This window comes from Indicator indicator, chromosome 4 (assembly GCF_027791375.1).
Source record: "Indicator indicator isolate 239-I01 chromosome 4, UM_Iind_1.1, whole genome shotgun sequence".
In the NCBI taxonomy this organism is placed as follows: domain Eukaryota; kingdom Metazoa; phylum Chordata; class Aves; order Piciformes; family Indicatoridae; genus Indicator; species Indicator indicator.
The window spans coordinates 44485251-44511340 of record NC_072013.1 but is presented as its reverse complement, the minus strand read 5'-3'; the positions used below and the strand labels follow the sequence as shown (position 1 = coordinate 44511340).

Below are 26090 nucleotides of genomic sequence, written 5' to 3'. Positions count from 1 at the left end.
TTTACGTGAGCCTTAAGAAGAACTCATGTGTCGGCCTCAGAGAAGGGCTGGAGTCACAGACTGTTGTGAAACTCACCGAGAATCCAGCCATCGGCGCAGACCCAAGCTGCGTTTCCTGGCATACCTTTCCCTTTCCTCTTCCCGATTTTTACAACAAATCATCCTGCCAGAAGATTCCTTCAGACTGTGTGAGTGAAGCATTATTTGTGGGAAGGGGGAAAATGAGGGGGTGGGGGAAGTGAAGTGTTTTATTTCAACTTATGTCAGTCGTTAAACACTTTTATCCAAGCATGTGTGCATGCAATATGCACAAGTATTAGATAATGCTGAGGCTGTAACTCCTTTTGCTGTTACACAACAGCACAACAGGCAAGAAATGGAGAATCGAGGTCATGCATATGCCTTGCATGGTTAAAAAACCTATCTATGAAGCAGGAAATTGTCTCACTGAACAAGTTTTGTCACCGAGGCACAACACACCCACTCACAGACATAAGAAAACAAAAATCAAGGTAGTTCAGAGCAGTGATAGGAAGGCATGGGCATTTTTACACCTGATCTGACCTTTTAAACATTTCTCTTTGGTACTGACTTTTGAGAATATATTTACTGAGATAGTGTATGAAAGAATCGTCTTGCACACTTTCTTCTTTTTGTTAGCTGCATTTCTGTCATGGAACCTCAGATGAGTCAGTAGTACCAAGTGTAACTGAAAGCTTTTTTTAAAGGAGAGGTCTAACCTGTTGCACCTATTAGGGACTAGGCAGAGCTAGTAGGTGACCTTTTGTTTTGCCCTGAAGAAGGTTTGCAATTAAAAGTAACACTCTGATTTCTGGAAGACAATAGGATAGGTGTTGTGCTGGTTATTGCCTCTGTAAACCTGGATTTACATACAACTTTGTGTGACATTCTACAATTGTGATAACCAGGGTGGACACTTTAAATAAGTATTTTAGCCTGAGATATTTATACCAATTCAGCCTTACACAAGGCTACATTTAGAGATGCATAGAGATAAATTTCATCACTAGAAAGTGTTCCTACAGAACAATAAACTACAGAAATATAAGAATTTTTATATCTATGTCCATGCTGTGGGGTTGTACTGAATGAAGCCTCAGGTACGATGACTTCCATGTGTGATGGTGGGCCTACGATTGTAATGTCTTGCTTTTTGTTTAGGAACTTTTTTGATGAAGGGAAATTACAAAGGAAATAATTTTCAGTTCTTAATTCACAAGCTACTGAATCTTTAGCAGTTTCATTCTATCAATTGTTGCATTAAATTGGTACCAGCAACAAAAACGTTTACATTTTCTTCCTTGCTATAAATTCTTAGCAACTGTATGGTAGCAATTCTGCTAACTTTCCGACTGTCCTAAGTCTTCCAAAGCTAGCGAGGCCAAAGCACACACTGGATTTACCACCTTTTAAGTTGTTTTTCTTGTAGTTCTGCTCTACACTCATGCTTTATATAAACCAAACACATTTATGAGTGCTTGACTTTTAAGAAATATACAAATTCCATCAGTATCTCACTCTCTTTTGGCTGTGAGGCCCCAGCACAGGCATTGTGGGACACTGATGTTTACCTAATACATGTCTGTCCCTGGATCTGCGGGGGAAGGGAGAATGACCATGTAGGCTGTGCCTCATAAGCTCTCCTTTGAGGATCTCACTCGAATACAGCATTCCCCTAAGGAATATATTCTGTGTCCATGAAATAGTTTGATCAGCTCTCCTCCTGCTTTAGGACTCAGCACCCCAGGCTTGGATCATTCTGCTTCTTAATACAAACAGTTACAGAAAAGCAGCATCTTGCAAAAGCCTGAAATCAAACCTGCAGTTCATTTTGCAGCCAGGGTAAGCTACCACTTTATTCCAGCCCTCACTGACCTGGGATAAAGTGGTGGTCAGAGTTTAAGCACATGCAGGAGCATTGTGGTGAGGCTGTTCGACCTGCACACCCCATGACTTGCCTGTGCATTGTTAAGTGGGGAGACATAAAGCTGATGATCCAGCAGCTACTAGCTTCTTCAAGGCTGCTTTTATCTGACATCTACCATTGGAATAGAAACTAGGTAGCTAATCTCTTTGCCTCATCCTTCCTAAAGCCCTCTATAAGAGATCAGTAGCAGGACAGAAGAAAATAAGGGGGGAGGCAAAGGACTCTTATATTGGATAAGTAAGTCAGAATACTAGTCATAGTCATGAGTCATCATCACAGTTGTCTATGATAATCCAACATTGACTGTATTTGATCAGAATTATATGTTTCAGTTTGGCTCCTCACTGAATAAGAGACTGAATAAGAGAGACCAGCTACTGCACCAGCTTCTCACAGAATCACAGAATTAACCAGCTTGGAAAAGACCTTCATGATCATCAAGTCCAACCTATCACCCAACACCATCTAATCAACTAAACCATGGCACTAAGTTCCTCATCCAGTCTTATTTTAAACACTTCCAGGGATGGTGACTCCACCACCTCCCCGGGCAGCCCATTCCAATGGCAAATATCTCTTTCTGTGAAGAATTTCTTCCTAACATCCAGCCTAAACCTCCCCTGGTGCAGCTTGAGACTCTTTCTGTGCCCTCTCGTGTCCTCTCATTCTGTCACCAGTTGCCTGGGAGAAGAGACCAACCCCCACCTGGCTACAACCTCCATTCAGGTAGTTGTAGATGGCAATAAGGTCTCTTCATGTGCTCCTCAACAGAAACTGGGATCTCTTTCAATCTCCAAGCAGAAGTTTGTCTTATCTCACTGCTACTGAAAAAAAAAATTATATGACAAAATCATAAAGTAACATTCTTGAAGTTACTGATTTTTGCTTTTATTCATCAACTGGACAGAGAGCTATTCCATATAAGTAATTCAAATGAAATGAATGCAGACTTAGCAAATGGTAGGTTAGTATTATGCAGTTTAAGAGTTCTCAGCCTTCAGTTTGACTGCATAAAGAGTATCTTATCGATTTAGATCCAGGTTTCAAGCAGGCTGATGCAGGATACTCAAATCTGAAAAATGCATTCCAGTAGCGGCAACATGCACATGTAGCAAGAGACAGCAAATTCACCCATCATTCATCCAGAACCATTCATCAGCCATCATTCATTCTAAAGATTGATTAACAATGAGAAATACAGCATCTTTTAGTGTAATAAAATTACAGTAGTGTCAGTTCTCTGTATACAGTGAACTACAACTGTAAGAAAGAAAGAAAGTGCTGTACCGGTCCTCTCAGATTTTAAACTAGTTTCAGAGACACTATTAGGAAATGAGTAGTGGTTTCATAACATCATTTTATCATTTTGTAATCAGGTTAGAGGCCAATCATACACGGTCATTGCTGCAAAGGAGATGAGGTCAGAGTTCCTCCCCATTAGTATAAGGTTATCAGATTAAATATCTTTAATAGCCTCTTCTGAAGGGAAAAAATGGGATAAGATTAAAGTAAACTGTAAAGGAGCATATCTCTTCATTTCTGGAGTTGCATGGGAATTACACATTCAACGCTGTTGAAAGCAGTGAGAACTGTATGCCTAAACCCTATTAAACTGTAAAAAAATATGAAGATGTCTTTCTGTGGAATAACTCTGATGATACAAGAAACATCTCAGCACTCCCCAAGGGCTTGGTTGAGGGATGGGTGCAGCTGTATTGAGTGACATTTAAGCTTAGTAATAGGCAAAGCAGGCTCTGGCCATGACTTAACCATCCTCTACGACCCAAAGATTGTGCTTGCATTTGCAATGGTAGAACACCTGGGTTAAGGCTATTAAGAAACTACCAAAAATGAGACTATACCAAAAGCTAACTGATCACAGGGATTGATTCTTGACCTTTATCTGTGGCTCATGAAAGCAACAAGTATTGAATGTGTCAGGCAGCTGCAGAATAAGGAACTCCTATTCTTGTGATTACAGAACTGCTTTTAAAGCATGTTGAAATACAACTGAGCTAGAATGAAAGAATAATGCAATGTGTTGTGAAAAATATTTTCTTTTTGACTGAAGTATGTTATTTATAAGTGAGTATGTTATTGAAAACTGAGCATAGTGCTCTTTACAGCCAGTAAAAGACAATAGACCAAAAGTTACAGTTACCCACAGCTGGAGTGGATTGATAAAACCAGCACATTGTCTTTGCTCACGTAGTTTAAAGTATAAATAGAGATATATCATCAAAAGAGTAAATTGGCTGTGCAAGGTGGTGGTGAAAGGGCAAAAGGTGAAGAAGAAAAAAAAAGCTACATCAGAAAGTCATAAAATGCGTAATTGGACAGATAAGGTGTTTTTGCTGGGTGCTGTAAGCTTTAAAAAACATTGAAATGAAGGATTTTCAAAACAGTGTTTGGAAAGGAAAGGGATGATACTATCCTCCCAAAACCTGCTCAGTGCATTAAAATGAATCAGTGCTCACACAGATCATACACTTCTTTTTCACATACTCCAGTCAACTGAGAAGAAGGTAGAGGCTATGGGTATTATGTCAGTTGGCTCACAAGCAATCTATCATTTACACAAAAAAGTGCATTCTTTGCATTTGTCTTTTCAGTCATGTTTGTCAGAAACATTAGAGTTGAGAATTCAGCATGCCATTAAAAGTCCAAGGAAGTTATTTATGAATAAATCTAACAATTTTTCTTTTCTCTGACTTCAGCCAAACTCTGAGAGAACAATGCAGCAACTTTGGGGGAAAATGAATAAATAAATTACAAAAAATATCAAGCAAGCAAGCAGCTAAACAAACTCTACAGAAAAATCCCAGTTGTAAAATAATACAGGTAAAACTGAGTAAAAATTTTGCTTTTGCTTGGTTTCAAGTATATGATTTGGCTAAACATTAGTTATTCCAATACACAGTTAGGTGTGAATTTAAAGCAGCAGTGCTCTAGTAAAAGAATTCCATGTGCCCTATTTGTTCCTGAATAACAGTAGTCACATGAGGAATTATTTGGTAATGGGTGTAGCTGAATAGATATTTTGGATTACGCTAACAGATACGTTGGGATATCTTTGTGTAAAGCATTTCTTGGTGGTTTAAAGACAGGGAGAAATAAGATAGAACAAGGAAAGAAATCTGCGATAAAACAGTGAGAAAGTGAAAAATTTGCAAATTGTGGGAAGCTTTGAAGAAGGAGCTGGGGGAAGGGTGCTGCCCTGAGCCTGGGCTGACAGTGTCTCTAGGAAATTGTTCTACCCTTGTAAAGCATAAAGACCAAATGCTTTATGATTTTATGTTCCCAATGCAACTATTTTCAAAGTTCTGTGAGTGAGAAGTGCAACCTCCCTGGCTAGGGAACTCCATTTAGTATGGGTGTTAGTGTATGTCATCTTTTAAAAAGAAAGCAGCTTTTCTTTTTTTTTTTTTTTTTCTGTATTGTGGCAAAATCAACAACCCCACTGAATGTCGTCAGTAATCTCATTCTTATTTCTTGGATCAAAATTGTACTTTCACTGATATATTAAAAAAACAAAATATGTATTGCAAAAATTAAACAGTAAGAAGATACAATAAATATTCCCATGGAAGGAAAGTAACCTTTTTCTGATTTCTCAAAATTAATTTGCATTGAATTCTCCACTTAATAGCTGATGTCATAAAAAATTGTTCCAGTTCCTGCTGAACTTATTGGGAGCAGAATCAGAGCATGGATTCATGCATTTCAAAGAACAGAGCTGGATTCAGAGGTGAAAACTAAATGAACTGCTCATCTCCCTCCTAAGAACATGAAAACGTAGTGCAGCCCTATTACTCACTGAGGATCTCTTCACTGGAAAATCACCAAGGAAATAATGAAGGGGGAAGAGCAAAAGGAGGAGGAAGAGGTGAGAATAAAAGAGAAAGAGGGCAAGAGAGAGCAAAAAGGAAAAGGGAATTTGCTTTTGATGTCACAGTTCTATCAGCTCATGCATTTTTCATGGGTACCAAGCAGTGCTAAAATAGCGCTGTGCTGACAATCTGACCACAAAAAATATCAGCCAGGTTCCCAAACATCATCACACTGGCTTAAAAATCATGAGATTTACAGAAATTCGAAACTCAAGGCATTTCTTTCCCTTCTAATTTGTAAGCCTTTTGAATTCACATCTTCAAGCTTTTCTCTCACTTTCTTTTAGGGAGACCTGAGGTTCTAATTTAATCACACCTGCTGAAGATGTAGACCTTAAAACAAAATCTCACTGTAATTATAAGAACTGGCAACACAAAACATGATAACCATGACATGCTGTACACTTTTGATGCAAAATGAACTAAAAATTACCAGATGTCAGATACAAGTGCATTAACTCAAGTTGCATTTGTTCCCTTTGCTAGAAAGTAATTAAAAAATGAAAGTGAAGACAGCTGGCAAAGGAAAATAAACTGGTCAGTCTCAGGAGGTAACTGACTTTGTAGCTCAAGCTTCTTATTTTATAAACGTAGCTAGAAGAAGCAAGCATTAATGTTTCTCAGTGGTTTTGATTAAAACCTGATCGCTTTTTAAACACAGCACTTTGTGGATTGGATGCAAACATTCTATGTTTTACTCACATAAGAAAGCAACCTATGTACAGGTGCAGGAAACAGCAGGGACCTTTATTTGCAGGAACAGCATTTTAAGCTCTAAATGTAAACTATTTACATATCAAACTTCAGATATTATTCACTTCACTACTTCCGTGGAGTTTCTACAAATACTCTGTAGATTTTTCATGTAAGTGTTGGACCTTGTGATGACAAATTGTAATGGGAATTCACTTTCTGTGTTTTTATGTTTTCAAGCTGGCTAGCAAGTCTTAAGAACACGATTAAATTAACACCCCAGTTTTAATTACCAATGGCACTTTAAATGCATTACTGTAAAAAACAGAAGCGGTGGAAATTTAATACACTAGTAAAACCATGTAATGACACTTTTGGTGATCTGGGAAAGGAAAAAAAAAAGAGGCAATGTTAAGGGGCTCAAGAACAATCCTTATGTTCATCTTAACTATATTTAATCTCGTTTTCAGCAAAATATATCCGTATGCGCTTTAATAACTCCTTGGCTTTTGGGGTTGTAACTAAGAGAGAAACGTCTCCAGAATTGCAGTCAGACGCCGCAATCACTGTGGGTCAGCCGAAGGGAACAGCCGTGCAGGATACGCGCCTGCCTTTGCTGGCAGGGCAGGTACCGAGGACAGTGGATCGCTGCGGGATCCAGCGGCTGGCTGTGTCCCAGTTGCTCGGCGGCTCCTCGGTGCCGGTCTCGAAAACACTGGTAATGCGCGGTGGCAGGAGACGCGGGCGGACAGTGCCTCACGCTGCGGCTTCGGCCGCGCCTCCGTAGCGTGCCGTTGCCACCCGCAGCCCGGCCCGGCCGGCAGCCCCGCGCGGAAAGAGCCGCCTTCCCCCACCGCGATCAGCCGGCCTGGGCCCACCCCTCGCACCAGAGATCTCCGGCTGATAATTCAAACATGGAGGATGCGCCCTCTCAGCCATTAATTAATAATGTAGCTCGCTGTCTTCCTGTGTGACACACGCTGGAAGGCACCGAACGGCCAATAAAGATGTAGGGGAGAGCAGGGGAAGGCTCCTCCCCGCAGCTCTTCCTGATTGAGGGCTTGAAGAAGTAGATCAAAAACTTCCCAGGAGCCGGGGGGGCAGAGGAAAAGGGAGAAACGCGGCGTGGGGGACCGCGCTTCGCACCGGCCGAGCAGCAAGGGCAGCCTGCGGTCGCGCCAGGTGGGCAGGAGCCCCTCGGAGCCTCCTGCTGTGGAAGGCCGGAGGGCGGACAGCCCCCGCGCCACAGCCGCGCTGTCCCGCAGCGGCGCGGCGGAGCCCGGCGGTGGCCGGGTCGGCTCGGGGCGAGACGTGGGGCGGGAAAGGCGAAGACCCCCGCTAAGCAGCTTCCCGGCAGGAAGGGGAGGAGGGCGATAAGTGGTCGGTGTTGCCCCTCGAGGGTGTTTGCTTTGCGGGGAGGAGGAGGCGGTGGAGGAGTGGAAGTTGGTGTCCGGCCCTTGCGTGTGTGGGTCAGAGGCGGAGGAAGGGGGTGACCTAGGGGCAAGGGAGTCGGAGCAGACAAAGCGCGGCGGCAGCAGCGGGGGTATCCCCGAGTCGAGCACGTTGCGCGGCTGGGGCGGGGGGCGCCGCCTCCGCCCGTCGCTCGGCGTCATGGCCCCATTGTGAGGTAGAGGGAGGCGGAGGCGGGAGGAAGGATCCGTCGCTCGCTCCGCGCGCAGTCCCAGGCAGGCAGTGGCGTGTCGGCACACAAAAGGCCGCCGTGCCGCCGCCGGCGCTTTCTCCCGCTCCTTTTCCGGCTCCCCCGGGGGGAGGGACACGCCAGGCCTCTCCCTCCTCCCCGGGCCGGGGGGCGCCGCTGCCCGCACTCACTCTCTTCCTCCGCGTTTGTTTTTTTTTGCGTGTGGGGGGGTTGTGGTGTTATTTTTTTTCCCCTTGGTTTTGTTTTGTTATTTTTCCTTCCTCCTCGAAGGGTCCCGAGGCAGGAAGAGATCGCGGAGCGGGGCGATGCCGCTGCTGCACCGAAAGCCCTTCGTGAGGCAGAAGCCCCCAGCTGACCTTCGGCCGGACGAGCGCGTTTTCTACTGCAAGGTCACTAACGAGATCTTCAGGGACTACGAGTAAGAGACAACCCCCGTGTCTATGTTCATGTCCCTGTGTCCGTCTTGCCCGCCCCCCCTAGCCCTCCGGCGCCGGTGGATAGGGAGCGGTTTAACCCCCAACGGCTGACACCTGGGCGGGCGGGGAGGGGATTCCCCGGCAGCACCACGGGGAGCCCTGCCGAGGGGGGTCGGAGGGAGGGTGAGTGGTAGCGTGCTTGGCGTTGAGCCCGTGCCCTCCCGAGGGGGGTGAGGGGAGAGGGCGGATCTCTTGCCCGGGGCAGGGATTCCCCCTGCCCCTTCTCGGCGGGGCTCTCCCGCAGCCCCCTCCCCTCGCAGGGAAGGAGGAGAGCCAGGTCCTTCCTCGCCGCCCCTCTCGTCCTATGCTTCTTAGTTGTCGCCCTTGCCTCTGTCCGCTGTCCCCCTGCCCCCGCCGGGGAAGTGAAAGTTGTGCGTGTGAGAGACGGCGGGCGGTAACGAGTGTCTGCCGGGCCCAGGCTTTCCCCCTCCCCTCCGTGCTCGCCGGCAGCCGCGTGTCTGCGGCGGACGGCGGCGCTAGGCCGCCCCGCGGAGGGGACCGCGCCGGGCCTGGGTTCAGCCGGCACCGCGGGGCTACCCGCCCGGCACGTGCCGGCCGCCCTGTTCTAACGGCAGCGTTGGGGGCGCAGCCTGCGGAGCCCACAAGGTTCGGCTCCCTGGCCAGTTCCCTTCGCCGTTAACCCCTTGTTGCCGGCCTTCCGCTGGGCCGGGGTGTCGCGGCTGCTCTGCCGCCCAGGGCCGCGCTCGCCCCGCCTCCGCGGGGAGCCGCCGGTTGACCTGGTTGGAAATGGCTGGCGGGCCCGGCGGCCCGGTCGGGAGTTGTGGGGAGAGCGCGGCCCTGGCGCGGGGGTCGCTGCACCTGTCCGGCGGGGCGCGGGTCCCGAAGGCGGAGTGGTCATTCCCCGGGCGGGCGGCACCGTCAGCCGTTAAACCCGGCCTGAAACCGAGCGGGTACGCCAGTCCCCCGCTCTTTCTGAGGACGTTTTCCTGCCTCTCTGCGTCCTTTTTTTTTTTTCTTCCTTTTCCCCTTCCCTTCTCCGTATATAAAAAGACCAATGGCAATTGTGAAATTGTCGTTAACCGTTGAGGGCGTATTGCACGGGTAGTCCCGAACTTGCTGCCGCTTACTTTATCGCTTGTAAGAACAATGGACAGAAAGTATTTAGTGAGACGTTTTTCAAAAGCTGATAAGTGTATGTGTTTTCACCCCAGTCTGATCCTGCACCATTCCCGCCTACAAAAAAACCCTTCATGCAACCCCCCCCCCCGCCCCGTATTTTTTTTCTTAAAGTGCAAACTAATGAGATTAAATCTGAAATACTTTTCATTTGTAGCATATGAAATTAGAGCACACCTAAATGTTTTTCGTGCTTAGACTTGTTTTTCCTTACTCAAATACACTTCACCTAGTAACATTTTAAAGGAGTTGGATTAGGTAATTTTGAAGGGTAGTGCTTTACGGTTTCCTGAACTATACTCGGTTAGGGACAGACGGAGATGTTGATTATTTTGTTGCAAGTATTGTCATTATAGGGCGTATGAGAACCTAACAAGCAAGAGCTGACACCCTCCTGTTTCTGTAGGAATTAAGTTCCCCCTCCCCCAGCTACCAATGTTTTGAAAGTTGCTTTTCAGGTTACAATTATTATTATCACGTAATTACATGACTCTCATGCATTTGTTGACACTGCACTGAAATACATTTCAGGTATGTGTGTAGGTTTGCTAAAATTTAATAGTGGAAAGTATCCTTTTAAAACATCTTTCAGAGGGTTTGGTGAATGAATACTCTGACTGGCTTATTTACACTGAAAGGATGTTGTCACTAAGAAAAAATATGAAAGACCAAATTCCATATTTAACCAAAGTTCACGATTTAAGGGCTAAATTTAGAGCTGTGTTCACACAGATGATCTCTAGAAATGTCGGTGGATGGTTAGCTCAGAGGTCAGAACTTAGAATATGGTAGTTGGGATAGCTCTGCAGACAACTGCTGTTGCTTGATTTTTGTGCATGTGGGGTGGGGATTTGGGTATGGTGTGTTGGTTTGTGTTTTTGTTGGTGGTGTTTGTTATTTAAATTATTTTCTGGGTTCTTTTTTTTTTTTTTGTGACTTTGGGTAAAACTGGTGCTTTGGATTGTAAATTTTAGTATTTTTTATATATCAAGCTGTTCCTGGCACAGACAAGTAAGTTTAGATTAATGTTGGTTATTTGTGACATAATCTGCCAGAGAACACAGCATCATCTTTCAGCAAGTTTTAAAGGTGCTTATCCTTGCCTCTGCTGGTTGCAAAGTGATGCTTCAAATAGCTAATATCTCCTGAAAACAACATTTCCCACTTCTTTGCCTAACAAGGGCAGTTAGATTAATAGGGAGAAGGAGGGCCTACTTCTTAAAAACTGTATTAGCTGTTTTTTGAAAGCAAACCATTGCCTAAGTCAGGCTTCACTTGAATCTACTTTTGCAATAACAACTTTAACTTTTTTGAGGGGAGAATTTAAAGATTACAGAGTCTGACTAGATCAAGTTGGCTGTATAGATATGTATGGTAACCTGAATTCACCCTCTTGCTCAACTATATGAATGCTTTTAATACTACAGACTAACGTTAAGACTTGTTTTCTTGTTTGGGGTTGTTTTTTTTATAGAGCATGAAGATAAGTGTTGAAAAGCTTCTTTCATGCCCATGGCAGCCTTAGTAGGGATGAATACAAACCATACATTAGTATTACTCTTCTCTATATAAGAATCATAATGCTAATGTGTGTAGAATTTGGCAAGACTAGTATTTTGTAAAGTGACTTTCCCGTTAAGAATGTATTTCCTTTTTAATCTGAAACTTCATTGCATAATTTTGTAACCCTTTAAAAGGAGGTGCAGTGTAGTAGCAGTGTTCAACTGCATTTATCAGGAGTAATAGGAGCTGGGGGAACTGATGTTCTTTGGCCTTGGTTGTACTCTTGCCTGGAGGACTAGACCAACAAAAGGGTCTCTGGAGCCATAGTAGTAGCTGGCAAATGAAGTATGAGGGTGCATGAGACAAATGGGATGCATGAGAAACACATTAAACAAGTGGGATGTTATCACCAGTCTTTGACACTGTGAAAGTTAATACCTGATACAGATGTACAGTGAAAGCTACTATTAAAATATGAGAAGTCTTGCTTGTGAAGACATCCTGAAAAAGAAAATTGTGACTGGTATAGAGACAGTGGTGGCGATGTTCCACGTTCTCAAACACAGGATGAGCAGTTTTGCATCTTTAAACCATACTCATACTTCTTTATATATTTGCCTATGGAATTCTTTGTTGCAGTCAAAAAGATCTGCTCAAAAGGCTTTTTAGAGTGTCACATTTAATGTAGGTGGGTTTTTCTGTTTTATCGAAGAGAAACTCACAACTGAAAATGCATTCCTTAGTGCATAATTAACTTGTAAATATTAAGGGATAAGTGTCTCTTGGTTGCCTTTGTTTCTTTCTTTTGTGCATTGTTTTGTAATGTGTATTGTTAACCAGTTCTGGAGACAAGGCAGAATACAAGAATGCTTTTGTGATCTAAAATGGCAGAGTTGGTCTTACACGATTTCCCTCCTACAAATAGTCTAAATAGGTTATATATTAGAGGCTCCAGAATTGAAAGTAGTAATTATTACAAGTTAGTCATTCCATAGAATATTCTTTCCCCTTCTTTTTTGTCAGTTTTCACTTAGTGTGACTTTGTCATTTTTTACATTTTCTGATCACTAATTATTCTGTTTAAAAAAAAAACCGCACACACACCCCTCCTTTTTTTTTTTTTTAAATTAAATGCTAAGAATATGAATGAGAGTAAATGGGTTGAAACAAGCATTGTTCTTGAAACACGCTTAAAATACATTAGATCTTGGACTTAATGGAAATAATTTGTTAATTTAAGCAAAAGACATCTGTCATTTCTAGGTTGGATTTTTATATCCATTGCAAATAGCACAGAGATTGCAAGTTATTTCTGGCCTCTTAATGAAATGCCTCCTATCAAATGCCTACCAACTAGCACTATGAAACTACTTTTTAATGATTTGTTCATAATTTTCTTGTTTACCTTACCTTGCATGAAAACTAACAATATAATATAAATGAAAAAAAAAAATAAAACACCCAGCTGAGAAGTCAACTATAAGGACAATCCAATTTTCAGTCCCTGCTCCTTCAATAGTAGAGCTGATGTAGACATCTTCACTGGGGTACTCTAGTCCTGTGTGACTTCTCAGAGGCAGATGGGATCATACAAGTAGGCTTTTGTTGTGTGTTGTATGAACTTTCTTCTCCATGTTGTCAGCTTATAGAGATGTTGAACAAGTAAGCAAGCCCCAAAGACCATAATACCCTAGATAATGATAAAGATGTACTTGCTGCTGTGAATTTAAGTTGAATGTAGAATATGCTCAAGTGTATTACTACTTTAAGTAAAAAGAAAGGATATCCCTTTTGGTGCCTACATTGTCTTGCTTTGGTAGATGTTGTCTGCTTTTTTTTAAGTCTTTTTTATGATAACTGATGTGCACCAGAAAGAGAGAGCACAAGAGCATTACAAATAAGATCTTCTGCTGTAGTATTGGGATTTTGTTTTCTCCTGTCTCTCAAGCCAAGTTAGTGAGAGCGTTTAAACACTGCAATAAAACTCTGAACAGACTAAGCCACAGATGGGTTTGGTATCTGTAGGTTAATCACTGGCAAAAGACAGATAATGCTTTCAAAATAATGTAATTTTTTTCACAAAAACTTTTCTGGGTGATTTCACGGGGAAAAAGCCACACAAAACAAGAGGAAATGAGGGAGAATGAAACTAGATACACAAACTACTCCTTTATGCAAATGAAAACATGTTTTCCTCAAATATGTTTCAGTTAAAATAATCTTAGAATTTTGCACTTGTAATAATCATGGATTAAAAATGTCTCGGGAGAGGTTTGTTGATTGGGGTTTTTTTAGTTGGAGGTGTTTTGTTTTTTCCCTGTAAGTTCAATGCTGTTGCTTTAAATAGCACAACTGCCCGATGTCCCCTCACAAAGAACAACAGCAGTTCTTAAAGGGACACTGTCACGGACAACCTCAGTGGCTTCTTCCCTCTCTGCTCTCTCTCCCTCTTCCCTACCCCTTTCTTCAGCAATTTCTACAAATTATGTTCTGGTGTATTTTTCATAAGTTTTGCCAGCTACAGATAATTATCAAGAACCTCTCTGGTGAGACACAAAAATACATGTAGAGACACACAACTGCATGAAGAGTACCGAAGATGGTGACTCTAAACCAGAAGTACTGAAATGTGCGGCAGAAAGAGACCTGGAGAGATTGTTGTGTATATTCTATAACAAACCCAAGCCTCAAATTTTTGTCTAATCTATTCTTTAAAATGCTTAAGAAACTATTGTGTACCTTAAGTTGGATGGACCATGGTTGACAGCAAAAAAAGAGTATTCTGTCCTGTGCACAGTGGATGACTGGCAGCCATCCGCTCTTCATATACTGAAGAATAATTTATCTCATTCTTTCTCCTTTGTTGTTCTTTTTGAGTAGGCAAACCCAAATTTTTCCTTATTACTCACAAGTGTTAGACTCGTGTGCTGTCCAATATATTAACTACATGCAGATGATATAAAAATCTGAAATTTTGTAGCTATTTAATATTATTCAGATAATGTATCTCTTCTGATCCCATTTTCATGGCTGGTGTTCCTAAAGCATCTTTCACTCAGAGGAATCCTGTGCTTGTACAGAAAGGATTATCTGAGCCAGGACCCTCCATTGTCCTCAATCTGGAATTTCCATTTTCATTTACAAAATGTTATGGTTCATCTGTCCATCTGCAGTGAACATCATCATCTGCATTTGAACTGATGCACGTTTGACAGCTTGAAGAAAAAAAAAAATCAAAGTGCAAACTGTGCAGTTCTCTAAGCCCCTTACTAGAAATTATGTGAACAGTTCTCCCCTTTTAAAAATGGCAACACTGCACAGCATAATTTTTTTTTTTTTAAAGTAATGAAACTTCAGTATAGGTATCTCATGCAGTGTTTTGGAAGTGCTGTGTGTCTGCATTGAAATAGCTGTGGTGAACTAATACAAGGCAAACAAAAGGCAATTTGTTGTGTCCTGTGGCAATAGTTATCAATACTAGTCTGTCAAGATTTTTAAAGGAAGGCAAACAAAAATCATTGAACTGGAGTATATTGAAAGAGTGCTCTGCTGTCTGATCACTGATCCACAGTTTGTTTTAACATGGTTTTGTGAATGGCTACATTATTTACTTCATCTAGAAAGCGTTTTAACAAACCACTGTCTCTGATACCTGTCAAAAATGGTCAGGTATTGACTAATGAAAGCTTTCTGGATTGCAATGTAATAACTGGTAAACAAGTAATACAACAATGTAACTTTAGCATTAATTGCAGTGCAGGGAGGGAAGAGAATTAGTATTTGCTAATGGAACAAGGAGGGAGAGGAATCTGTAGGAAAAAAAATTATTTAATGCTTTTTCTAAGAGCAGTGCAAACAGTGAAAGAATAAAAAGTATTTAGAGAAGTACTTGACATTAATTTTTTTTCCTCCTCCTTTTAATTTGTGAGTTAGGGCACTCAAAATCTGAAACTTACTCAAGTTTCAACATGTTTCTGTGATCTTAAGGTTATTCTATATTTGTACAGTTTTAGACCTTCATCTAATGGAAATGTGGGGAATGCAAGGAGGATATGACACCTATTAAATCCAGTGGGATTATTCTTATGTCTGAGGTTTTTAAATGTGAATATTTGCAGCACTTCTAGGTTTTGGTGCTGTTACTGTCGTCTGTAGTGAAAGGAGACTTTAGTTTTACAATAGCAATTTATCATGATGTGGCTAAAAAGTGGTAGATAAGCCTTGATTGTCTGCAACCTGTACAGGAGCAGAGCTGCCTGTAAAAGAAATTTGTTGCTATGTTAAGAGTGAGCAAATTAAAAATGGTAATCAGAACTCAGCTGTTTCCCTTCTCTCTCCCCAACCTTCTGTCTTTCAGTGATTTTTTTGAACGCACTATTCTGTGCAACAGCCTTGTGTGGAGCTGTGCTGTCACAGGTAAACCAGGACTCACATATCAGGAAGCACTGGAATCAGAGAAGAAAGCCAGACATAATCTTCAAAGTTTTCCAGAGGCACTCATCATTCCAGTTCTCTACTTGGCCACCCTTACTCATCGCTCCCGACTTCATGAGATCTGTGATGAAATCTTTGCTTATGTCAAGGATCGGTATTTTGTTGGTGAAACAGTGGAAGTAGTTAGAAACAACGGTGCAAGGTAAGTGTATTTTAAAATTAAATATGTATTTCTATGTGTTTGATATGGGTGGTATTTGTGTGTGTTTGTTTTAAACCAAAAATCGGAATACTAAACTCCATCAACTGAGGTGAGGTGGGATGCTTAAGTTAGTGATACTGTTACTTTCCCTCCCTGCTTTAATTGAGGGTAGGATTGCATTCTGGGCTTGGTATCTCCTTCCTTAGCTCAGAAGCAGTTGTGGAGGCAGGACAGCTCTCCCACATCTTGACACTGCAATGTTTTGGTCCATGTGGTGGTTTTGCAAAGGAAATGTCAGTCCCCTGGTGTGAGAAAGCTGTTTTGGTTTTGCTTATGTGGGTTTTTTTGTTTGGGTTTTTGTTTGTTTGTTTGCTTGGATTTTTGTGTGTGTGTGGGTTGTTTTTTGTCCCTTTTTTAATGAGATTTACTGAGAAACTAGAGGAAGCTGTGAAGTATAAATCATATGAAAGTTTGATGAAGTCATCCAGAGTGTAATTCATCACATGGTATTTTGTATACTCAGAATGGTGGAGCTATTGAAGGCTTAAAGCATAGATTTTTGTTTTTTTTAGGTAGTGGTGAAAATTGTGACTACATTCTCTGAGAAGTTGAGAGTTAATAAAATGTTTGTGAATCTGGGATTTGGCCTTCTGGGGTTTTTGCCCACTTGAGTTAGCATTGTGTTTGCTCTTACACTGATGTATATATTGTAGGCTTTTTAATTGTTATCATAGACTGATTAAAAACACAGAAGAATTTTGAACTTGAGATGCTTGCTTTCTTGCATCATTGATAGACATACACTGTAGTATAAGTAAGTTGTTTTATAACACACAGCTGGTTTGAGTCTTTCTTTAAACCAGCTTCAGGGACAGGACTAGGAGAGGCCCATGTTTTGTCTAGAGGAGTGTACAGTTCCACCTTACTGAAACATGCTTAGTTTCAAAATACTGTCAGAATGTGAGCTAAAGCTTGTGTGGATTCAACTGATGCTGGGTTTTTGTTGTTGCTTGTTTCTGGGGTTGCTTTGTTTTGCCTTTTTAGGGAGAAAAGTGCCAGTTTACACTGCAGAGTACAGGGCACAACCTGTCAGCTTCTGTGGGTAGCCTGAGGTCTCACCACGTAATCTGATGTATTTTGGGTAGCAGGAGTGGGCTGATTCAAACTGGTCATTGGAGAACATACTTAAGAGGTTTTTTAGTGACTGATCCAGATCTTATTTAAGGCAAATTTTTTACAACACCAGGAAGAAAAATTTATTGATGTGCTGCAGGAGATAAGTTGTAAGAAAATTGGTATGGGTATGTATAGAAGGTGCTTAATAGAAAAGCCTTCCAGCCCTTCCTTGTTCTATTCTTTTCAACCAGTGAAGTCCTGGTTTGCAAAGCCAGGACAAGAACAACTTTGGAACAGTTGCTGCTCTGTATGGAAAATCTATATTCAAAGTTTGTTTCTATGTTTCTTGTCCTTATGCTTGTTTAATGACTAGATCCAGGTTACCACTAATAGTGCAGTCATTTTGCTTAGAGAATAAGGTTTTGGTGTTTTTGTTTGAGTTTTCTTGGTTTGTTCTGGTTTTTTTTTTTGTTTTTTTGTTTGTTTTATAACTGGAAACCTGAATATTGTGAATTGTCAGTGTAGTTCAGAACGCTTTAGAAGCACAAATCTCTTTTCCTCAAGAATGGCCCTCCTCTCTTTCACTTATTTTTCTAAACTCTATACTAAAATATTTACGTGTATTAAGCTTTTCAAAGCTTAAAATATGCTTATGACACATTTGGTTTTGTTGCATATATTTGTTTGTCTTTTAAAATTAAAAATCCTCACTTTTCTTTTTAGACTTTCACAAGTAATTTAACTTTGACTAAACCAAATGGTTTCTACTTTATGATGTAAGCTGAATTTTACCCCAATAAAACTGATATGATCCTGTCTCATGAAGATAGCACTTTTTTTGTCAGCCTGTAGTTCAGTCTTCTTAGTTATTCAAAATTATGTTCTGCTTTCACAGCTTTTGGAATGGGTTAGATATTATTCAAAATACTGAAGATTCGGATAAAATCAATTTCTGTCAAAAATTAACCCACTAGAGAGTGTGTGATTTACAGCTATGCAAGTACAAATTTGTGTCTGGTAAAATGCAGCATGAAAAATTCACCTTAGCTGATTGTATGCCATTGATGTTCTAGACAAATGTTTAGCAGAGAGCTAGTTTAGACCTTTAACACTAAATTTGTCTTACAGTGCAAGTAACATGGTAATGCAGGGGGATTTTTATGCTTAGAGATACATAATTAAAGAATACAAAGTGGCAGGAGGTGAGCCATGGTTACTCTTCTCCCAATTAACAGCTGACTTTGACCTATATTTTGAAGAACTGCACTGGGAATTAAGTATACCAACTGATGTTACTTGTAAATAACACAGCTGTTCAAGAGTGTTTTGCACATGTTTGTCCTGGACAGCTACTTTTTTGTGGTCCTTTCTAGCAAAAAATGGTCACAGTCTGTCTATTATGTAATAATATCCTATGAAACCAACAGAATTTGTCAGATCATGAAAACCCAGTTGTGTTGTGGTGTTAGAAACTCTTCCACTGCATCTTCTGCTTCTAGGGAAACCTAATAGCAGCCTTCCAGTACCTGAAAAGGGCCTACAAGAAGGTTAGAGAGGGACTGTTTACAAAGGCCTGTAGTGATAGGTTTGAAGTTAGAGTTAATTTAGAATGGATGCTGTGAACAAGTTCTTTACCATGAGGGTGGTGGAACACTGGAACAGGTTGCCCAGAAAGGTAGTTGAGGCCCCATGCCTGGAGATAATTCAAGGTCAGGCTCAACAATACTCTGAGTAACCTGATCTAATGGAGGATGTCCCTGCTTGCTGCAGGGGGGTTGGACTGGATGACCTTTGGAGGTTCCTTCCAACCCAACCCATTCTATGATTTTTATGACTGTGATTCATGTATGAAGTTTTTTTACACATGAAATGTCAGCAGGATTGTTCCTAATCTGAGCTCTGTGTGTCATTTAATGTGTAGCCTTCAGCATGCATAACCGGGGGTTGCTCGTGGAATTGAAATACTGGTATTTTACAGCTCCTAGTTTTGCACATGTAATGTTGCTGTATAATAGATTTCTTTGATGGAGTTTTCTAGATTTTTAATGAAGCAGACAGGAGAGAACCCAAATACTAGAAAGATTATAATTCTGGCTTAATGGAAATGTTTTTATCTTGAGTATATGAAGTAGTTTATAGTACTGTAAGCAATGGACAGGTGACCTAGAAAGTGTAAGTGGACAAGCACATGGTGCAGAGGTTAGTTAGAAGAAGGTTGTGGTTTGTTTTGGGTTTTAAGACTGGTGATTCTTCTATCAAACCTGTGTCTTCTGGTTATTCAGAAACTGATGCCCTCTTGCCTTTCTTAAGTCCCTGTCAGGCTTTTCTGGTTTCTAGCCTTTTGTTCTGCATAGTTGTGAAATTGACTGCTTCTGCCTTGTTGCTGAGGCCACATAGGAGGAACTCAAGACTTTGGGACATATTGTGTCTTCCTGTTGTTTTGGTACATCTGGTGTCTTAGCAGCCCTTACCAAGCAGAGAGAAATTGCAGAGAGGCCCTCGGTCCTATGATGTGACTCATTCACGCAATCTCTGAAAATGATGCATGCAATTTGGTAATTTAGTAGAAGCACCAAGGAGATAATTCTGCTTGCTCCTTAACTCTTGCAGGTGATGCATTGATTTAAAATTGCCAGTTTTTTTTTAGTTTGTATATATCCAGCTTTTCTGGCCAAATTGGGGCTGACTTTTCCTCCAAAGTGGCAACTGTGCTATGCTTTAAAACACAAAGCCCTTGGTTTCCCAGATAAAGAACTGTAGGAGCAGCATAACAGTATTTCTTACTACAGCCTTCATAAAAGACAGAATTATTTGAAACATCAGTCAGAAACATCATCTAATTTGGAGTGAGAACTTCAATCTCAAATTCATTTTGTCTGACTTGTCAATTAATTGAAAGCAGTTGACACTGTACTATTATTTAGAATGTCGAATTGCTGTTTATGGAAACTAATTCATTGAAAAAGGCATGGAAATGAGTCAATATTTCATTGGGAGGGGTGAAATTAGAGCAATGTGTTAACCTAGATCAGTTAAGATGTAAAATAAACACCTAATGCTTTAGCTCTTACTGTATTGAAGCAGAGGAAAAACGTTGACCAAACCACTGGAAGTGCTTCCTGTATTTTCTCTTCATAACTGAAAGATTAAGTCCCACATGATACTAATTGGCCTATTTTTCCACAAGGAATAGCATCTCATGCAGCAGTTTGTCCATTTGTTCCTTCGTACTGACTTGTATTATTGGCACTTGAAACTAGTGAAATTGACACTCAATATCTTGGCATTTGAAGTCAGCTACCTGAACATTGGAACTGTATGGTATGGAAGGCTTACCTGGAATATAACCTCAGTGAATGCCTTGGACCAACCAAATAAAATGTACAATTGTCTTGTCTCACTCAGCTGTAGAACCTGATGCTTTTTTCTTGAGGTCAGGAGTGTGTTTTCTGTATTACTGCTATTACTTGCATTTGACAGAGGAAAAAATATATTTAAATCATCTGTACAAAAACTAGTTGTGATTTATCATCAGTGTTCTGAGACTGGACATTATCACAAGAAATAATGTCTGTCATTATTAGGATATACAAGTAAGCATTGTGGTAATGAGTTAATCTGTAAGCTTGCAGTCTGATTTGAGCAATGAAGAGATCTGAGCTTTAGGTTGGACAACTCTTACTAGCTCTTCAATTCCCCTTCCCCCACCCTTAAAAATAGCTTATGTGACATTGCCTTCTCCTTCCCACAGAGGGTGTAGAACAACCAGTTGTTGTCCAACAGTTAGTATGGAACTTAATAAAATAAAGTCAACCACCTGCAGACTAAAATAGGTTGCTTAAAGTTAGTGTATAAGAAGGAAGAAATCATGCAGAATGTGTGAGATATAAAAAATTAAGGTCTTTGTCATTGAATTTGACCACTAGATGACACCACTGCAAACCAATACTTCCCTAATGTCTGTGAGTAGGCAACACCAGAATGCTTCCAGAGAATGAAGTGGTAGATGAAGTTCTTTGTTAGGAAGATTGCTGCATCTGTACATTAGGTATAGGTTAACATCCTTTCTTTGCTCTGAACATACTGATGTTGACTGTTATGCTGCAGGAAGCACAGATAATCGTGGAGCAACCTTCTTTGTGAGTGAAACTTCTTTTTTTAACTCGGTGATTGTTTGGCTGGTGTCACTCTGCTTTAGGACTGTTCATAGTGGATTAATCACTGCACTAGGCCAATTAAAAGATTTACATTCTTTTTCATCTCAGCCTTAACTGGGGCACAGGAAGTGTATTGCTGGTCATGACTATACCTAGCTGATAGGGAGTTAGCATGGTAGAAGGTAACTCTTGTAATAGATAAGATTATAACTGATTTTCCAACTTCTTCATGCAAACTGGCAATAAGGTATTACTTGCTCATATATCTATATATCTATGTTGTCTTCTGAGAACCCTGTTAAGCTAATTTAAGATCACTAGGTAGTAAAAGGCTAAGTGTCTTCCATGCCTAGACTTTAAAATACATGTTATAATGAATTTAAACTATTTTCTAGTCCACCAGCAAATTTTCATCTTTGACATGTAGGCTTCAAAGCTGGCTGGAAGCAGAGGCACTGAAGTTAATGTTTACAGAATCAGAGAGTTATAGTGAGTTTTTTATAGTGGAAAGGCTGAAGTTTAAGTTTCTGCATATGAAGAAAGATTCCTACAGTGTTTCAAAAGGTGAATTTGAATTCCAGTAGCAAATTTACTGGGATGCTTCTGAAATATCATAGGTGATGGTACTGGAGACAAGTTTACCTATTCCCAGAGCAAGTAAAGTGTGCATTCTTCCATCATTGCTGTTTAAGGATCAAATCCTGGCCTGCAGAAATCACATTTAAGCAATTCACTTTCCACTGCACTTAAATTGTTAGGGATATAAATGTATTTATTGACTAATAAATATAATTGTATTTGATTATTGGAAGCTATGAGATGATGATATTTAGAAGAACCTGCAACTTCTTTCTTACAGATTATTGAACAGCTGTCACAAATATTTGGGTGCTGCTCGTCTCATTTCTGTGCACACTCTCTGCTTTTATAAATATAAACTAAAGGTATGGGGTTTAGGTTGTTTGGTTTTATGATTTATTTATGTATTTATTATGATGAATAGAAAGCTGGACAGTTAAAACAACTTATATACTGCTGTCCTAATACCAAGGAGACAGGCAGTGCAGGTACTGTGTATATGGGATTCTCTTGTCCTAAGCAAAAGCATGGTTCTTACTCATTTCTTTGAGGTATACAATCTTACCTACAACTTGACAGACAAAGATGCTAAAACTTGAACAGCAGCACTTAGTATGCTTCAGGAAGCTATTATGTGCATGAAACTTGTCTGCTTCTTGTGTGCTTTTGTTTAGTGTGTGCATTAACCATGAAGTAAAGGATGTCACTCATTCCTATCTTGTCTTGCTTTTATCTCTAATTATTTTCAAGTGTATGAGAACTGTTAGGACAAGGATATGAGTTACTACACTTATCTGATACTTACTTTCTTAAACTTACTCAAAGCTGACAAAACAATGAGGTTACAGCTTTCTGCTGCTTGCTACTATACCTTCCTGTATTACTGACTTTTTCTATAGTCAATTAACTTTGCATAATATTAGAAAATGTGTGCTTTAAGTTTTGGCATTTGAAAAACAGAGCTCATGTTTCCATGTCTGTTTCAAAAAGTGATTTTCCTTTTGCTTCTGGCTTGCTGATCGTTGGGGTTTTTTCAGTTAAAAGTTGGTCTCAAAGTATTGCATTATTCCACCACCACTCCATTTGAAACAGTCTTATGCACCCAAGCATAGAGAAGCATGTTTATAAATCACCTGGGCCTTCAAGGGATCTTGTTTCTTGATCTGAAATGAGGACATAGCTAAGTGCCAGGCTGTTACTTACATCACAGTAGTTAGCATCAGCCAGACCAAAAGCTGTGTATGGAATGCTCAGCTGATGGACAGTGAGAAGTGGTCTCGTCTCACAGCTTCCTGTTCCTGCCCTGGTTGGGTGTAAAGGCCTATGCATCATTTGGGAAGAACTTCTCTGAGTTAAGTGAATGTGCTGATAATTGTGGAGTTAAGGTTTCTGCTCAACGTCCTGTGATAGCTGGGTTTTGGCCTGTTATGCGGTGGAGTGCAGCTTCTCTTTCCCTACTTTAAATTATATTCTGCTGCTTCAGCACGGTTAGATAGACACACTTGTTTGTCCTGCAGCTTGTAATAGCTTGTATATGTGTCATTGAGTTAGTGAGCTGAATGAAGGAGAAATATGGCAAGCATGTTACGCATACCCTTTGCTCTGGGTTTTCCTGAATCACTCTTATCTTGGACTCCTGGTGAGTTTGAAGCAGGTACCATGTCTTGCCCTTGTTAGTTATTAACTGTTACGTGTTTTCCCTGGAACAGAATCTCACTAGTGACCCACAGTTCTTTTTCCTAGATAGCATTTTTGAGTTATGAAGGATAAATTACTGAAATGACTAAGCTACTCAAGAAATTATAGTGTCTTAGGGCCTTTAAATAAGGCAGGTCTTCCTACTTCTTTTTTTTTTTTTTTTTGGCTGTGGCCTCTTGCACATGCTATGGTTCTCATCAGATCAGTAAGCTGCTTCAAATAGCTGGTAGGACAAAAACTTAGCCAGGTCTTCATGTTGGGTTAGTTTTAGGGTTTTGGTTTGTTTTTTTTTTTTTTTTTTGTGGTATGTTTTGTTTGTTTGTTTTTGCAGTGCTTTTATTTTGCTTGTGGTTTTTTTGCTTGTTTGATTTTATTGGCTAAGTGTATTACATTTGACTTGCCATTGGTAAATGATACTGAGTGCCAAAGCTACAAAAAGCAAGCACGGCACCAAGTGTGTGGCTGGAAGGAGGAATGGCAAAGGAAGATTTCCCCACCCTCCCACCCCCCCCGCTTTTGTCAGTGCTGAACTGTTAAGTCATTTCTGAATCTCAGAGCAACAGCCTGAGGCTGCAAGTACGGTTTGCTTTTGTACATCTGTAGCCAGCCACTTCCTTACTGTTCTCCTGGGAATGACAAGGTTCAGTCCAACTTTAAAGTTTTCTGCTATTGTATTAAGCTGCCCTTCAAAGTACAGTCCAGAATCTTTCGTCTAGAGAAAGACTGACAGAGTTGGGTTTCAAGAGGAAATATGCCCTGTGCCACAGTTTCCAGTTAGTGTCTCTTGCCCTTAGAGTTCATAACAATAAAGTTAACTCAGGGAATGATGAGGTTGAGAAGAGCACTAGAACTGCCTCTTGTAACCCAGAGCATTGGTGGCTACTAGCCTTCACTTGACTATAGCAAGACAAAAAAAAAAAGTCTTCATTTGCAGATTATTGCATAGAATCAGTCAGGGTTGGAAGGGACCACAAGGATCATCTAATTCCAACCCCCCTGCCATGGGCAGGGACACCTCACACTAGATGAGACTGGCCAGAGCCTCATCCAGCCTGGCCTTAAACACCTCCAGGGATGGGGCCTCAACCACCTCCCTGGACAACCCATTCCAGGCTCTCACCACTCTCATGGGGAAGAACTTCTTCCTCATGTCCAGCCTGAATCTCCCCAATTCCAGCTTTATTCCTTTCCCCCTAGTCCTATCACTACCTGATATCCTAAAAAGTCCCTCCCCAGCTTTCTTGTAGCCCCCTTCAGATACTGGAAAGCCACAATAAGGTCACCTTGGAGCCTTCTCTTCTCCAGACTGAACAGCCCCAACTCTTTCAGTCTTTCAGTCTGTTTCATTAATGTCAGGAGGAATAATTGCATCACTTTCTTTGATACCTTGCCTATCAGTAACCAATTTAATTGGATTATGCATTTATTGAGCCAGGTAATGTGTGTTTCACTTGATTCCTTCCCCAAAGATTTCTGGTAGTTATTTGAATGAAGAGATATAGAGGATGGAGAATCACTTTCTGTGATACTTAATTCCATTAGTCGTTCTGCCTCTTTAGTAATAAAAAAAAAAAAAGGGGGGGGGGAGGAAGCAGCTCTATTGGGGATTTTGCTACTTACTGAATCAAGTGGTTAGGATTTCCATTCTTACAGAAGGAGATGTGATAACCTGTAAATTACAGGGCTGTCCTGTGACAAAGCAGGTAGATTAAGTGTTGGTAAAGTACTCGGTGATTAAATATTCAAGCCTTTTTATCTGGGAGGATTCATTGGTGTGTGTGTCTGTTACCCAACGCTGTGAAGACAAAGAGACTGTATCGTTAAGGTGAGCTTTAGCTTTCATGTGGCTGTTCTACTGATGGCGAGTTTAGTGTGTGTGTGCTCCCTCTCGTGGATTTACGGAGTGAACAAGCTAGAAAGTGTCAGTTGTCTTCAGCATGGGTGCTTTTGGTTAATAGAAATTAATTGTCAAGTGTCTTTTTTATATTGAATTGGAACTCTCTAGGAAATGGATTTTATATCGGAAATAAAAATAATTCTACTAAGTAGTCTCTTTTAGCGAGTGGCCTTTGGGTTTAAAAACACAGTACAATGTGATCCGTTGTGCCATGGAATCAGTTTTGTATTATTTAGTGTGAAGGGAATGCTGTGATGTTCTTAATATTGGAAAACCAAGATCCTGTAATGACAGACCTCTCTCTCTTGGAGTCTGGTGTTGGGCCAGACCTTAATAAGCCTTGCTTAGACTTTATCTCACTTTGTGAACAGCCAACAGGCTCTGCCTATATTACGCAGAGTCTATTTTGCTTTACACAGTTAGTTAGCTTGGGCTCCCCTCACCAGGAATATGTCTTCCAGACCAGCCAGCTTTGGAAATGGGACTGGCTGCATTGGAATGGCAGCGTGCCTGCAGTTGGTGAGGCCAGAAGACTCAGGCTGCCTCTGCGTACAGGCAGCTCTGGTGTCCCCATGGGCAATTAAGCATTGATCATATTGTTGTGTTCAGGAATACGTAAGGACAATAAGAGTTTGTTTTGTCAGGTTTTGCTTGTTTAAAATTATTTTAAAAATGACATATCTTTCAAAACCTGCCAGGA

At 41.0% G+C, this 26090-nt stretch overlaps 1 protein-coding gene across 2 annotated transcripts in view; it reads left to right on the top strand.

Moving 5' to 3' along the window:
* Nucleotides 1–8496: 8496 nt before the first annotated feature.
* The window catches only part of BAZ1A (bromodomain adjacent to zinc finger domain 1A), a 66331-nt gene continuing 48737 nt past the window's right edge, over nt 8497–26090 (top strand). For both annotated transcript variants that reach the window (XM_054400816.1, XM_054400814.1), the window contains exons 1-2: nt 8497–8609; nt 15665–15943. In XM_054400816.1, the coding sequence (XP_054256791.1) occupies nt 8497–8609; nt 15665–15943 (392 nt within the window). The remainder of the gene's footprint in view (nt 8610–15664; nt 15944–26090) is intronic.